This window comes from Myotis davidii, unplaced genomic scaffold (genome assembly GCF_000327345.1).
Source record: "Myotis davidii unplaced genomic scaffold, ASM32734v1 scaffold425, whole genome shotgun sequence".
Classification (NCBI taxonomy): domain Eukaryota; kingdom Metazoa; phylum Chordata; class Mammalia; order Chiroptera; family Vespertilionidae; genus Myotis; species Myotis davidii.
In genome coordinates, this window is record NW_006296413.1 from 3,136,534 (window position 1) to 3,152,570 (window position 16,037).

At 47.8% G+C, this 16,037-nt stretch overlaps 1 protein-coding gene across 3 annotated transcripts; it reads right to left on the reverse strand.

Annotated features, from left to right (window-relative positions):
* Positions 1-910: 910 nt before the first annotated feature.
* On the reverse strand, positions 911-15,895 carry SF3B2 (splicing factor 3b subunit 2). 3 transcript variants are annotated; one of them, XM_006771564.2, is made up of 22 exons: positions 15,719-15,895; positions 15,494-15,543; positions 14,933-15,010; positions 13,465-13,713; positions 13,204-13,251; positions 12,160-12,277; positions 11,763-11,863; positions 11,342-11,438; positions 11,088-11,179; positions 10,500-10,715; positions 10,215-10,352; positions 9,971-10,051; positions 9,608-9,835; positions 8,668-8,817; positions 7,343-7,432; positions 7,153-7,260; positions 5,994-6,101; positions 5,578-5,720; positions 5,388-5,489; positions 1,783-1,882; positions 1,476-1,661; positions 911-1,156 (listed from the first exon to the last, which is right to left on the reverse strand). In XM_006771564.2, the coding sequence occupies exons 1-22, from the start codon at positions 15,849-15,851 to the stop codon at positions 1,085-1,087; spliced, it is 2,688 nt and encodes an 895-aa protein (XP_006771627.1). In that variant the 5' UTR covers positions 15,852-15,895; the 3' UTR covers positions 911-1,084. The 3 variants fall into 3 exon arrangements, with proteins under 3 accessions (XP_006771627.1, XP_006771626.1, XP_006771628.1); XM_006771563.2 differs by having other exon boundaries at positions 13,204-13,254; XM_006771565.2 differs by lacking the exon at positions 13,204-13,251.
* Positions 15,896-16,037: the final 142 nt, after the last annotated feature.

A 16,037-nucleotide genomic window follows, 5' to 3' on the forward strand; every position in this document is an offset into this window, starting at 1 on the left:
CCGGGCTTCTCGGCCAAGACCTGCGCAGGGAGGTGGGACCCAGCGCCGGCCGCCGCCCGCCCCTCTCGTGTGGGGAGGACAAGGGACCCGAGTCCAAAAGGCCCGGAGGATTCTAGCGAAGCTCCGGCCCAGCTGCAGCCAACCTTTCTTCTGCCCCCACAGCCCCACTCGCCCAAAGAGCCATCACAGAGGCCAAGACCCCAGCCTGCCCCCCATTTCCCTCCTGGAATGCTTTTTCTAAGTCACCACTGAGGAAACATCTAAACTTCTGTTCCTCCCAAAGCCTGGCTCAACTGGCACATCCTCCGAGGGGTCTCCCACACTTCCCGCCCGGGAACCATCTTGGAGCGCCCGCACCTGTGGGTGCACTTACACCAACGCCAGGGGCGCATTCGAAGAAGACTTCTCCCCCGCGCTCTCGGCAAATGCCTGTCACCCAGCCGTGCAGCCTATGGGGAGGTCTCTGGGGATGGGGAGCTAGAACCCGAGAAAGCAAGCCCGCCCTCCCCCCACTGCAGACACACCGACACCTGGAGGCGGACGGACCGCCACCACCCGGGGACCATACAGGCTCAGGGACCAAATGGGTTGGGAGCTGTGTTCTGTCGGGTAAGGACGTGGCCTCTTCTGACCACAGGCCTGTTAGGAAGCCTGACCTGGCCACTTCCCCAGCCCACTGAACCTCCTCGGCCCGGCCAGGGCTAAGCGGCTATTTTAGCCCAAGGACAGAGCAGTAAGGTCACACCGGGCCTCCTACAAGGGCAGGCCGTGGAAAACCATTTCTGAACGCCTTGGCTGCATCACCATCTCAGCTGCAACACAGGACCCAGGTGCCCGCCCTGAAGGTGTACAAAGGGCTGTTTTAGTCCACTTGCAGGGGGGACTAAAAGATGAAGGAAGATCAGGAGTGTTACATATTCATCTCTTTCCTTGGGAAACAGCTTTATTTACAAAACAGGTCTAAAATAAGAACATGAATGACAAGCCCTTGGGAATGTGGGAGCACTGGCTCTTGGGGACCCAATGTGTGAAGCCCAGGCAACCAAGCAGAGGGCCTAAAGGAGGGCGGATGTGTGAGGGGGACCTAAAATTTGAACTCCTTGTATTTCTTGCTGCCTCCACGGCTGTCCTGAGGCTGAGCTTTCCGTTTCTTTTGCTAGAGAGAAAGAGAAACAGGTTACAACAGGTTCAACCACCCACTGATCCCCAAAACAAGGGTGGACAGCCCGACACAGCCACATGTCTGTGGAAAAGTGCTGAAACTGGATTCTCAGCCTTGTATACGTTCCTTCCCCTCCCTGTGCCTGCTTCATCATCCCCGAGGAGGACGGCCCACCGAGCATTTCCAAGGTTTCCAGCACTGAGGAAGCTTAGGGCAGCAGGCAGAGTCCTCCCTCACTCTCACCACTAGAGGACACCACTCCACTGAAAAAGGAGTCCCAGTCCCCAGCCCAGGCTTCTGGTGTGATCCCTACCTTCTGTTTGGCAGCATGCTCAGCCACCATGTCACTGAAGTCTTCCTTCTCCACTTGTGCCTGCTGCTCCCTTACATGCTCCTCATACTTCTGGGTCATGGCCATGGGGTCCAGCTCTAACTCTTCAGGTGCCAGGGCCACTTCCACACCTTGTAGCTCAGGGGCCGGGCCCTTACGGCTCATAACCTAGAAAAGGTATCAGAAAAAAAAAAGGGATCAGAGCTTTGTCATCTCCAAAGAGAGGCTCAGAAGCCCTCCCTTCTGCCCCCGGTCCAGTCCCCAAAAGCAGTGTCCTCCAAGTACTCACCGTGGACATGTCATAGATGTGGGTTGATCCCATTATGGCTCCCCCAACGGTGGCCGTTCTCTTCTCCGGTAACACAGTGAACAGCTGAGGTGTCTCGCTTCTGCAAAGTACAAAGGGGTCAAGCCCAAAATGGAAGGGATGAAAGGGCCTCCTGAAGAGGAAGCAAAAGGAACACCGACAGCACCTCCACCCGGCACCCTGGAGATACTCCGAGACACCCAGGGGAGAAAATGACGCACAAGCTGCCCATGAGAGGATAGGACTGGGTTGGTGCCAATGCTGGGAATACAGCCTGGAAGGAATACAGTGACTGAGTTAAGGGACCCCCAAGTTTAGGGTATTAGAGACCAAGACTCCCACATGCAAAGGGCTAAGGGTCAGAGGCTGAAACTTTCCAAAAGATCGCTGGTATAGAGAAGCTAGCAGGAGGAAAGAGGTTACAGCAGTTCCTGCCCAACATTGTGCCTGGAGCTTTTACATACAGAACTCAAACTCCCAGCCCTTCCACTGCAAAAATGATCTATAGCCAGTCTCACCACCTACTTAAAGGATTACATTTGAAACACAAGAGCAAATCTACAAATATCAACCCAGACCTAGCTTCATCCCTACTTCTCCCCCGGAAGAGGTGACAATCTATTCTCACACAGCAGCCAGAGCTAATGCCTTAAAATGGAATTCAGATGCTGTCCTTCCTTTGATCAAAACCCACTGAGGCTTTTGATTGTGATTTGAATAAAGTCCAAACTCTTTACCATGGCCTAAACCCATGGTCGGCAAACTGTGGCTCACAAGCCACGTGCGGCTCTTTGGCGCCTTGAGTGTGGCTCTTCCTAAGCCTCAAGAGTACCCCAATTAAGTTAATAACAATGTACCTACCTATATAGTTTAAGTTTAAAAAATTTGGCTCTCAAAGGAAATTTCAGTCGTTGTACTGTTGATATTTGGCTCTGTTGACTAATGAGTTTGCCGACCACTGGCCTAAACAGTTCATAATCCAGCCCCTTAACTAAGCCCTGCTCACTATACTCAACCATAGTACCCTACTTTCTTTTTCTTTCTTAAATATGCAAAACTTGAGATTTCTGCTTTCTGACAAGGAGCAATAAGGACTAGATGTATCCACCCCCCTGAAACAACCCCCAAAAATGGGGAAAATAGATGTAAGGTTCTTAATACTATCTGGAAGCGGTACAATAGTGGACAGGGATTCCTGAGAGACAAGTAACAATTGAGGTGAATCCTTCAATTGCCCAGCCTACTACATGGAGAGTCTGCAGAGCACAAAACAAGGAGTAACCCATGTAGAAACCAGAGGTCTCCATGAGCTGAAGGGATGAAGCTGAAAATGCAGGGAGACCGCAGCCCAGTGTACTGGAGAAGAGAAAGCAGCCCAGAGACTGGAGAACTCAAGAGACCTACAGAGGGTCCCCCCTCAAGTACTCAGGCGAGTACTGCATGTGAGGAAACTACCCAGGCCAGGGAGAGAATCACCTGGAAGGATTAGTGGTAACAATACCTGCCATGTACTCAGGACTGGGAATAGTGCCTCGTCCCACTAGGCAGACTAAACCTGATTAACAGGGCACTGAGCAAAGCATGCAGTGTCTTGCGCTCAGTAGTGCAGAGGACTGAACAATGCTTCCATCTAGCCTAAGGAACCTGACAAGCAAAATCTGAAAGAATCAAACTGTTTCCAAGTACTTTAACTATATCCCTGAACAAAGCTAAAGATTTACAGGAATACAAAAGTATCCTGTACCTAACAAGGTACATTTCACAGATTCTAGCATCCAATCAAAACCGAACAGGCATGCAAAGAAGCAGAAAAATAGAATCCTTAATGAGAAAAATAATCAATTTACATCAACCCAGAACTGGCACAGCAGGCACATTTGGCATTAGCAGGTAAGTACATTAAAGTGTTATTATTACTGCATTCCATATGTTCAAATGTTAAATAAGAGGTACAGAAGATATAAAAAGACCCAAATCCAATGGCTAGAGATCAAGACTACATTGGATGTGATTCAAGTCAGATTAGAAACTGCAGAAAAAAATATTAAAAAACATATGAACAGAAATTTTCTAAAAGAAAATACAAAGAGAAAAGAGACATTTGTTAAAATATTAGTAAGCAGTGGGACAACTTTGAGAGATCTAAAAGAGATGTATAATTGGAGTTCCCAAAGGAGAGAAAAGACAAAAATATTTGGAGAAATAATGACCACAATTTTCCCAAAATTAATAAAAACTATAAATCCATATCTAAGATGCTTAACAAAACTCCAAGAAAAAAATAAAACATGAAGAAAACCACATAATACTCTGTCCTACACTGCACAGTATAATCGAATTGTTCAAAACAGCGAGAAAATATTAAAAGCAGCCAGAGAAAAGTAACATGGGCAGAGGAAGAAAAGGATGAAGATAGATTTCACATCAGAAACAATAAAAGAAGACACTAGAGCAACATCTTTAAAGTACTTGAAAGAAAAAGACACAGTCAATCTAGAATCCTATACCTGGCAAAAATCTTTCAAAAAGGAAGGCCAAATGAAGACATTTTTAGACCGCAAGAGCAAAATAATTCATGACCAGCAGACTCATAACAAGAAATGCTGAAAGAAGATTTTCACGCAGAAGGTAAAGGATACCAGACATCAACCTAGATATATACAAAGAAAAGAAAGAACACTGGAAATTACGTAGGTTAGTAATATATGATTCTTGTTATTTAAATCTCTCTAAAAGATAATTAACCATTAAAATAAATTTAACTATAACCATGTAGTGTAGGATTCATAACATATGTAAAAGTAAAATGTGTGACAAGAGTGCAAAAGTTAGGAGGGAAAAATGCAAGTACACTTTTGTCAGGTTCTTAATATTATCTGAGGTGGTATAATATCACTTGAAGATAGATTGTGATAAAGACATATTCTAAACCCTAAAGCAACCACTAAAATAATAAAACACTTACAGTTGCTAAGTCAAAAAAGGTGATAAATGGAATCATAAAAAATGTTCACTTAATCCAAAAAGTGGGAAAAAGGAAACAACAGAGCCAAGAGATCGTTTCATGAAAAAAGGGGTCAATTCATCAAGAAGACTTACTCCCACACGTTTATATACCTAATAACAGAGCTTCAAAATGCATGACCATGCAAAACCTGTGCCTGGCTTAGGGCCTTCACAGTTTGTACTTATAGTTCCTTCTGCCCCCATCATCCTGTGACTGGCTGCTTCCTAACATTCAACTCTCAGCTCAAATACCTCCTCCTCCTCCTCCTCAGTGAGGCCTTCCCAAAGGCCTCCTACCACCCAATCCTTCTCTATCCCATTACCCAGTTTCCTCTCCTTCACTGCCCTCTCCACATCGGAAATTATCTTCTCTGATGAATCTATCTTGCCTGTCTTTTTCACTGCTCAGTCCCCACATCTAGAGCAGTGCCTGGCACAGAGTTGGTATTCAATAATTTTGTATGTGAGTGTGAGTGTGTGTGTGGGGGGGGGGTGGTGGTGATGACAAATGTCAACCAGTCAGCCTAGAAACTGAAGGAAAGAGAAAGTCCTCCCTTCTCGGTCCTGCCTGATTCCCTTACCCATCCATCGCTTCCTCAATCTTCTTCTTCCTCAGCTCAATGAGTTCAGGAGTCTCCATTCCAGCTGGCACTGATGAGAATCCTCCCGGAGTGATGAGGCCACTGTAAAGAGAGGAACGGGGCTTGGAGTAAAGAGCAGGTCCCCAAAGATAGACAGGCTAGTTCAGAGAGGCAGACTCTGTGTCCCCACCTGTCTGCAGGAGTAATAAAGCCTGTTTCATCTGGCTTGTCTTCATCACTTTCCTCCTCTTCCTCTTCTTCTGAAGACTCCTCATCAGATGGCTCTAGCTCCCCCCAAGGAGTCCGATCAATCTCTTCTTCCTCAGTCTTGGTCTGAAAGAGATCACTAATCACTCAACAGATGTTTACTACCTATTATCTTTAAAGCTGTTGTGAAAGGAAACTAATACTGATAGAAGAATAAACAGATAATCTCTGCCCAGAGAGCTCATATTCTGGGGCTTGTATTTGCCTCACAGCTGAGAAAAATACATGCCATTCTTCAGATTTTGAAAATTCACAACACCTAGCTCAATGATAATGAAACTATAAACTATCTCTAAACTTCATGACCTTAACACCAAGCTTGCCAGCCATGGCCCGTACCTGAAATTCAGCGGCATTGGTTCCAAATACATCCCCATAGAGTGGTTTCCCAGTTTCATCTACTGGGGGTTTGCCCCAGCCACCAGCATGGTACCCAAAGGAACAGCTCTGCAAGAGAGTAAATGCAAGTCAATTCTACTCCTCAGCTCCTAAAGAAACACTGAAGCCCTAGAAAAAAGTCTACACTTTGGGAACTCTGAAAATTATGATTTCAGAGAAGAATTACTGTTACCAAAGCATTATATACTAGTAGAAGCAATAGAATGGGGAGATGGGAGTCAGAAAATACGGGAATAACCTCAGCATTTGTGGTAGAATCCATATTGTCTGAAACTGAAAGGTGTTCTTTAAAACACATGACTCCCACTTCTTACTGATTTTCCTAACTTTTGGAAAGCTTTTAGAATATATTTCTCTTAAGAATTTCTGAAACTTAACAATTACTTCTTTTTTACTTCAATTATTTTGTTGTCTGTTAATTTTTTAATTTAATGCTTTTTTAAAAAATAACAATGAATTTAATGCCATTTCTGACATAAAATTATTTGTATGTCTCCATCCACATATAAACCAGAGAGACACCTGGAAACACATTCACCGAGTGTTAATCCACGTACTTCTGCGTGGTGGAATTGTGGGTGATTTGTTTTCATCTCTGTACTCTCAATTCTGATGATTTTACATGAGCACATCAGATTGTTTGGTTTGTTTGGGAGTTTTGTTGTTATTTTTGTTAATCCTCGCCTGAGGATATTTTTTCCATTGTTTTTTTGTTTGTTTGTTTGTTTGTTGTTGTTTGAGAGAGAGAGTGGAATGGAGGGGGAGAGACAGAGAGAGAGAGAAACCTCTATCTGAGAGGGACACATCCATTGGTTGCCTCCTGCATGTGCCCCGACCAGGGTGGGCCGAGCCTATAACCTAGGTACGTGCCCTTGATGGAATCGAACTGGGACCCTTCAGTTCACGGGCCAATGCTCTATCCACTGAGCCAAACAAGTTAGGGTGATGTCAGGTTTTTAAAAATATAAAACCCATTACTTTTTTTCTTGAAACATTTTTTTCTTTAAACAAAAAATACAAATGGTGGAATGAGAGAGAAAAATACATCCGCTAGTTAACAGCAGAGGCAGCTAAGAATGAAAGAAAGGACAGTGCTCACCTCAGGGATGGGTGAGTTCAGCCCAGGGATCTTCAAGTTTGGGTACGACGGGGGTGGTCCATATCGCTGCATGGCAATCAGCCACGGGGGAGGAACTTTGTGAGCATTCTGCAAGAAAAAAAGAACAAAATACCATCTACTATCCCTTCCGCTCCAATTCCCACCCTCTTCTCTGCTGCCCGTCACTCACTGGTCCTACTGGCATCCCCAAGGAAATCCTTAGCTCATCAGACAGATCTCCTGGCTTCTTCTCCTTCAGTCGTGTCTCAAACTCCTTCCCCTGAGGAAAAAGCAGAGCATGCTGTATTGTGGACACCAGACACACACGGGAGCTCAATGGCAAGAGGACATGAGAACAAAGATGAGAAGTTTCAATTCACATCAGATACACAACCCCACTGAGGGCTGCCTCATTCCCACTCTGATTCTCATTGCTTCTTTCCCAGCTAAAGTAGGTTTAGGAATAAAGGCCAGGAAGGAGGAGGAAAAGCAAGACGCCCAGTCCTATTATCAACCCACGATGAAATCATGGGCAAGTTCCGGACCTGCTTTCTCACCTATAAAATGAAGGCATTTGACCGGATGATTGCCAAGATACTTCCACCTCAAAAATTCCAGGATATCATAGTCATTAATATTTTAAGGATCAGAAACAAAGTTTCCTCCGACCCCCAGTATTAAATGTTTCCTATAAGCATCTGCCCCTGTCCCTAAACCACCCAACGTAAATATCATTTCAAAGATATGGTCTGCACCTCTCCAAAAAACTGCCTCATTTGAAGATTTCAAATTCCATCTCATTCAAGGAGAGTTGATGAACAATGAACAACTCGGAGGCTGAGGGGAGAGGCCACTGTACCGGCTTCAGAAGTCCTTACAGCCCAGCCGATGTGGCTCAGTGGTTGAGCATAGAGGGGTGGGCAAACTTTTTGACTCGAGGGCCACAATGGGTTCTTAAACTGGACCGGAGGGCCGGAACAAAAGCATGGATGGAGTGTTTGTGTGAACTAATATAAATTCAAAGTAAACATCATTACATAAAAGCGTAGGGTCTTTTATTTTTTTTTTAGTTTTATTCATTTCAAACGGGCGGGATCCGGCCCGTGGGCTGTAGTTTGCCCACGGCTGGCATAGACCAATACACCAAGAGGTCACTGGTTTGATTCCCAGTCAGGGCACAAGCCTGGGTTTCAGGCTCGATCCCCAGCAGGGGGGCGTGCAGGAGGCAGACAATCGATGTTGATGTTTCTCTCTCAGCAATGTCTAACTCTCCCTCTCTCTTCCTCTCTCTCTCAAATCAGTAAAAAGATGTATTTTTTAAAAAGCCCTTCCAGCAGAGCATTATCCCAATACGTTGAGATTTTGACACTTCCTGGCAAGTGTCAACAGTTTGGCTCAAATAAACTCATAAACTCACAAAAATTCTTAATGGGTAAAAAAAAAGCTCTTCCAACCAAGAGTTACAGAGCTGTGAGCTAAGGCCCAGCCTTGCCTCCCTGGTCCCCACTCCCAAACCTCATAGTACAGGTCCCCATGGATGGTCAGTTTCGGCTTGGTCTGCCACTTGAAGAAGGCATCATGCAGTTTCTGGTAGTCAATGTCGATCTTCCCCATCTTAGGCCGAACCTTCTCTCGCATTTTTGACTTCATAGTCTTCTGTTCTTCCTGTGGAGAATGGCAAGACACACCTTAGAAGGGATTTAGCAAGTCCAACTCAACAGATCTGGCTCCCCAATCCCAAAAGGGCTAAAGTGAAACCTCATCTATCTCATTCAAAAAGTCGCCAAAATCCTTCCTGCTCAAACCCTTAAAATTACAAGATTCATTAAACAAAATATACTTATTATATGAAGTTATGCTCATATCAATAAATACTTTTTAAAGCTATTTCATCCAGAGACTGATCTCATGAGTTGCCCCTGGAAAAAACTGGCAGACTAGAGTCTAACTGAAAGGCAGAGTTTTCACCTGGTACTTTTATACCTCCCGAATTTTTGTAGGACATGCAACTGCTGCCTACTCAAAGTATTTAAAAATTTCAAATTTAAGAAGTCACACAACTACCATGAATTTCTAGTCACAGAATGTATCAGGCTCTCACTGGAGGCAGAGAACTACAAAGTCAGAGCAACCTGTGGAGAAAGGAGGCACCATGTGCAGATCAAAGATAGGTAGCCAAGTGCAGGCAGAGGGGACGAGGACACAAGGAAGAAAATGGAGCCACTCAGAACCAGAAGTCTCTGGGTGGGGCAGGAGAGCTAGTTCTGACCACAGAGGTGGGGACTGCCCTTCTTGCTCTGTGTCACATACAGTGCTGACTTCTGTAAGTGGAGAGCGAATAATTAGACAATTAACAAGAAGGTGGGTTTTGGGAACCAGATCCCAGGTTGGAAGCCGGCTGCTATTAAGGACGTGGCTCCCCGATGGCAGACCTGAGCCCCAGCCAGACCCTCACCTTCTCCTGCAGGGCCTCCCGCATCTCCTGGATGCCTGTGCGTTTGATGAAGTCCGGCAGCTCAAAGGGGGGTTTCTCAATGCCTCGTTTGCCCTGCAGGTACTTGCGCTTAAAACACCAGTGGCGTGGCACAGGCACGGAATTCCGAGTGGCCTTGAGGTGGACCAACAGCTTAGGGTCCTGTGCTGTCACATCATGCATCTCCACAACATCGGGCCGAGCCACGAGCTGAAAAACAGCATCACACCTCAAGAAAGCCCCAGCCTCTTCGGTCTGCAGCTTTTTACTTCTCTTTCTCCCAAGTCCCATCCAGGCCTCCGTCAAAGCTCCTCCCCCAAGCAAAATCCATCAGCTCGGTCTCACCTGCTTGAGTTCAGCCACAGTGAAGCGATTCATTCGGCGCAACTTCTTCTTGGACAGCTTAGGGGCTTCTGGCTTCTTTTCCTAGAACAGAACAATTATCTCTTTTGAGCAGGACTCTTCGATGTCAATCAGACTGCCCAGCCCACCCCAAACCTTCAGCCGCCAAAGGGATTCTCCTCTGCCAGGGTTCACCATGGTCCCTCCCTGGAGTCCTCGTGTCCTGACAGGAGGGTGTGGGCCTCACCAGTTCATCATCGCTGCTATCGTCATCGCTGTCCTTGTGCTCCTCCTCAAAGCCCTTCTTCTTGGGGGCTGCCGAGTTCTCCAGTTTGTCGAGTTTCTCTGGCTCCTTCTCTTTCTCCTTCTTCACGTCATCGGTGAGCTGAGGAGGCAGGCAATGTAGGAACCCCAGCCCTGGGCCCCTCCCTAGTTTCTGAACCCGGCCCTGAAGATGCCTCCTTATCCCACCTTTCCCCCTCCGGGCCCCTTCCCTGCTCAATCTGCCCCCTGAGAGGACTGCTCCTTGTACCTTGAAAGCCTCAAAAATCCTCTTGAAGAAGATGAAGTTGGGCTCATAAATTTCAGGTTCTTCAGTCACATATTCAATTTCAACATCAGCAGCTGAGGACTCAGAGCCACGGGACCGGGTTGGCTCTTTCTCTCGGTCCCCAGAACTCTCAGATGACACCCCTCGTACCCGCTGGGGCTTTTTCTTCTTCTTTCGGTTCCGACGCTTCCGGTTTTTCTATCAACACAAGTAAAACCAATGCGTCAGGGAATCCAACACCATGCCTGCTCCCACCTCTAATCTCCCCCTATTTCCCTAAGAGGCTGAGAACAAACGCTTTGAAGTCAGACTCCAAAATTCTGTCCCTTCCCAGCTGTGTGCCTCTGGGTGAACTACTGTACTTTTCAGAAACTCAGTTTATCTTTAAAATGTAGGCACGCACTGTCCTCAGAACTCAAAGGACTTACGGCAATCAAGCAGAAACCACTACATGCAGGGGACAGGAAGTGTGGCAGCAGCCACTGCTTTCTGAACACTCAGAATGGGAGCTGCTTTAGTGCCCAAACCCCGCCTCCTGCCATTCCTTCCAGGCCCAGCTCCATCCCGTACCTCTTTTTTGGATACGGACACTGAGTCCTCCTCAGTCTCTGATGCTGACTGGCCCAGGGATGAGCGTGTGTCTGTTTCCATTTCCTCTTCCTCTGTAAGGGAGGAAGGTGGCCATCAGTGTCCTCTCGGGGCCGCTGCCCTGCTACCTGCTCACTGCAACCCCCCTTTACCAAGAGCCAGTTTCTCTCTCAAACCCTCCTGGGCATCAGCCCTGCAGGTTGTGCTCGCAGCCCTCAGGACGACAACGCACTCACCCTGCTGAGAGTTCATCTCTTCCTGGCGGCTCTCTTTCAGCTGCAGGATTTTTTCCAAAGCCTGGGGGATCTTGGGGCCCACAGAGGGGTCGTCCATCTGCCAGAGACAAGCCAGGCAGAGGGAGGTGATCTCAGTGCCCCTTTCCCAACGATTTCCACTTCGACTAGAAAAGCTGCTGCCACAGGACAGAAACAGCAGGGAGCGGACACCACCAACTGGACCCAACCATCCCTCAGCATCCCCAGAGTGGAGCACAGAACCCTGCCCCAGAAACGTCTTCCTGCCCTGCCTAAGCCCCTCACCTCACCCTCACCCCCAGAAGTCCTCCCATCTTCTCTCAGACTCCTTTTCTAAAAATCCAGAAATAGTCCCCTTCTAAACCACACTCTCCTCTATCTAGGAAGAAATCAGCAATCTCACCTCTCTGTTCTCATCTCCAGGGGGTGGTGGGGGACCACGAGGCCGGGGAACCGGGGCCCCCATGGGCAAAACTGTAGGAGTGGGGCCCACTGGAGCAGCAACTAAGAAAGAAATCCAAAAATCCAATGTGAGAAGAGAAAACAACAACAAAAAAAGAGAGAAACACTCATTTTAAAAACTACCTGCCTTGTGTGCTAAAAGTTAGAGTGATGGTTACCCTGAGGGGGAGAGGGTGGCTGGAAGAGAGCCAGGAGGGCTTTTGGGGTGCTGGTTGTATGGGTGTGTTCAGTTTATGAAAATTCACTTTTGACACATAGTTTTTAAATGTGATATATACGTAAATAAATAAAATTTTCATCACTTTCCTTTCCCTTTCCTTCCATTTCTGAGGTCTTACCTCGAGGACCCAGAGGAGTGCGAACACCGATTTGGCCCATGTCTTGTGGGGGCCGAGGGACTGGGCTGCCCATCTTGGCAATCTCCTGCTGCCGTTCTTGCTCCAGTAACACAGCTGCCTATGAGAGGGAAATGGAAGTGGAGACACAACTTGGAAATCCACTGGGCAGGCAGCTCCTGGCAAATGCATTCTTTCAGCCAGGTAACAGGACCAAGGAGAACAAACAGGTACCACTGGAGTTCTGACATCCCCGCACGCCCCCCACCCCCACTTCCAGGATACCGATCCACACGGAGGAGCCCCTCTCACCACAATACAAAACCCCTGGAAATAATGCCGAGAAAAAGCCAAATTCCTAGCAGAGAATTTACTATTTAGCTTAAACACTGACTTCTATTTTTAACAAGAGTTTTCTTCCCAAAAGATTAGTTATCTCTAAGAAACAGTGAATTCTTTTCTTATATCTACCCCTCAAGATCTAGCACAATCCGGGCAAAGACAGTTCTTCATAAATACTTCCATGCCTGGTGCAGTTAATGCCTATTTTCTAATTCCCCGAGTAAGCCATTAGTAACTGACACAATGCACCTGTGGGGCCAAGTCTCCTGTGCCGCTCCCCGGCCACCGCACTCAGTCTGATACAAATGACTACATTAGCCCAGAGTCCCCTCCGTGGCACCTAACACGACATCACGTAAGACTAGAAGGGATCAGCGAACGTTTCTGTAATGGGCCTGAGAGTAAATACTGGGCCACTGTACGGACTCCTTTGTCTACTCTTGGGTTTTATTTTTTTATTTTTTAACAATCCTCTAAAAATATAAAAACAATTCTTAGCTTGCAGGCCATACAAAAAAAACAGACTGCAGTCCACAGTTTAGCAACCCCTCAGGTATCAGAGAGATGAAATTATTTGGGAAATACTGAAATTTAGTTGAGGATAAGGTAATGTTGAATGGTGCATCTTGTTTTGGACACAAAGCACTAGAAGTGATAGCCAAGGAGTTGGAACATGGGGTCAAAAATTAAAATGAGGGGCATTACCCGCTTCTGTTGCTCCAAGAGCTCATGTTCCTTCAGTGAATGATCTCCCTGCTAAAAAAAGAAAACAAGCTCATGCTGCACCGAGACCCCACAGGTCAGTCCGTCACAACTCTGCTCCCTGAGGTCCGCTTCCAGCCTAGAGCCTAAGTGCCAGTCTTTGGTCCAGACCTTCCCAGAGGGCTTGGCCCCAGAATCCATCTCTCTCTGAGGCTCCACTCCCCCTTCAAGGCCCAGGCCCAGTCTGCCAGATGCCCTCCTTACCTGCTTGGCGCGCTCCTCTTGCTGCATCAACAACGCTGCCTGCTGCTGCGCCAGCTTCAGCCGCTCCTCCTCTGACAATGCCACAGGCTCACCCACACGGAGGGGAGGTGGGGGCCCCAAGTTTGGTGGGCGGGGTCCAACTGCCATAGGAAAACCAAGGCCAAGGCCTGGTGGAGGTGGCGGAGGTGGTGGAGGAGGCTGCAGAGGGGGGAGGCCCATGGGTGGCGGTGGCATCGGAATCCCAGTGAGCTGTGGAAAAAATATATGATCATAATCTAGGAAGCATTTATCTACTGCAGACATTTGCTGGGGATCTACTATCTGGCAAGTGCTGGGATTCAAAGTCAAATGACACACAGTTCTTAAATTCAAGACAATACTCTACAGCAGTGATGGCGAACCTTTTGAGCTCGGCGTGTCAGTGTTTTGAAAAACCCTAACTTAACTCTGGTGCCGTGTCACATATAGAAATGTTTTGATATTTGCAACCACAGTAAAACAAAGACATTTCTGATATTTATTTTAAATATTTAAATGCCATTTAACAAAGAAAAATCAACCACAAAAATGAGTTCGCGTGTCACCTCTGACACGCGTGTCATAGGTTCGCCATCACTGCTCTATAGCAATACCAAGAAAAGATGTTAACTTTGGGGCACCAACCAATGAAAGCTATTGATTTTCTCCTCAGAAAAATATCATGAACACACATTTTAAAAAAATAGATTTTTATTGGTTTCAGAAAGGGAGAGGGAGAGAGATAGAAACATCAATGATGAGAATCATTGACTGACTGCCTCCTACGCTCTCCCTACTGGGGATCAAGCCACTCATGTGCCCTGACCTGGAAATGAACCCTGACCTCCTGGTTTATAGGCTGACCCTCAAACACTGAGCCACACCAGCCTAGCATGAACACAGATTTTGCATGCAATTTCAGGAGATTCAGGGACACCGCCAAAGGCCTTCTAAGGACTCCTCACCCCACACACAGAAATCAATGGATCCCAGGTCAGAGCCACTGCTCTAGGGAAAAAGTAAAATCCTGGATCAGAAAGAAATGGAAGTTGAGAGAACTGAGATAAACGGGAGCCAGTGTCTCCCAATGGCTCAGTAAACATAGAGGGTACGAAATCAAATCAAGGAGTGAGCCCTAATGTCTCAATGAAGACAGGAACTATGCCCAGGAGGACAAAGAAGACAGCGATTACTTCCAGCTGGTTTGGAGGGGGTCGGGGTGAATCAAGTCAGGCCTTCAAATATTCGGGCTAAATCTTAAATAAGTAGAATTTGGAGGAGCAGACACTGGGGAAGGATGCAAGGATCAGGACCAAGGAGGAGCTGAAGAGCTAACTCTGTCACTGCAGCACCTCCCTGCCCAGTCTCCTAGCTGCATCCCGCCTACACTACATGTGAGAAGGACCTTTCTAAGCAAAAGGGACCTTAAAAAGTGGAACCACCATCTCACCTGTGCTGACATGGGAGGCGGAGCTGCTTTGTCCCCATCTTCACCTCTCAGAACCGGCCGATTCAGTACAATGCCAGTCTGCGAAAGAGAAAGGGCTCCAGGTCAGTCCAAGAGCAGCTGTTCCACTAGCAGTGGTTCTCAACCTTCTGGCCCTTTAATTACAGTTCCTCATGTTGTGACCCAACCATAAATTTTCATTGCTACTTCATAACTGTCATGTTGCTACTGCTATGAATCGTAATGTAAGTATCTGATATGCAGGATGGTCTTAAGCGACCCCTGTGAAAGGATCGTTCCACGGCCAAAGGGGTCGCGACCCACAGGTTGAGAACCGCTGCACTAAGGGATGTTCACTCCTATCCATGCAACAACATTTACCCAGGCCTGTCTGCTGGAGCTCGGCTGGGCACTGGGAAGACCAGTAGGCGTATAGAAACGGTTACACGAGAGCAGGTAAAGACAACAACACGCAAAAAGGGAAAGCCCCGCTAGCTGTGCCGACGAAGAACCAAGACCGAGCTGAGAGGTCAAGATAGGCCTCCTCCCGCCGCCAACACTTACCTGGCGGGTGTAGCTCTGCAGCCGTTCCACTAGCTCCTCGCGACTCCCAGCTGTGCAAAGCAGAGGATCACCCGGTAAGTCACGCTGAGCCCGAGTCAGGCCCGCCCGCCCAAGTCAGGCCCCAGCGGCCCGCCTCCGCCCCGCTCCCCCCCGATCTCCGGGGTAACCAGGCTCCGCTTCCCCGCAGGCCCTCGCGGCTGGCTCTTGATCTCCAGTTCTCCTTACCTTGGATCGGAGCTCCGATCTCTGCCAATTTGGCCTGAAGCTCCTGGGCAGCCCAGGCGCCATAGTGACCAGGAGGTGGCGGCGGCGGCAGCTGCAACTCTCCTTTGGGAGGCTCGGGATGTTCGGCCGCCATCTTAGCAAGCAGCAAGGCGCGCGACCAATACGGAAGCTCGCGCCAGACTCGGGGCCCACTTCCCGGAACTTCCGGCAGCGCGGTACGCCACGTCCCTCCCGGGTTGGCAGGCTGCTTGGTCGCGAAGCCTTCTGGGAGTTGTAGTACGGTACCCGGCCACTGCACCCGCAACACTGGGGACGGGGG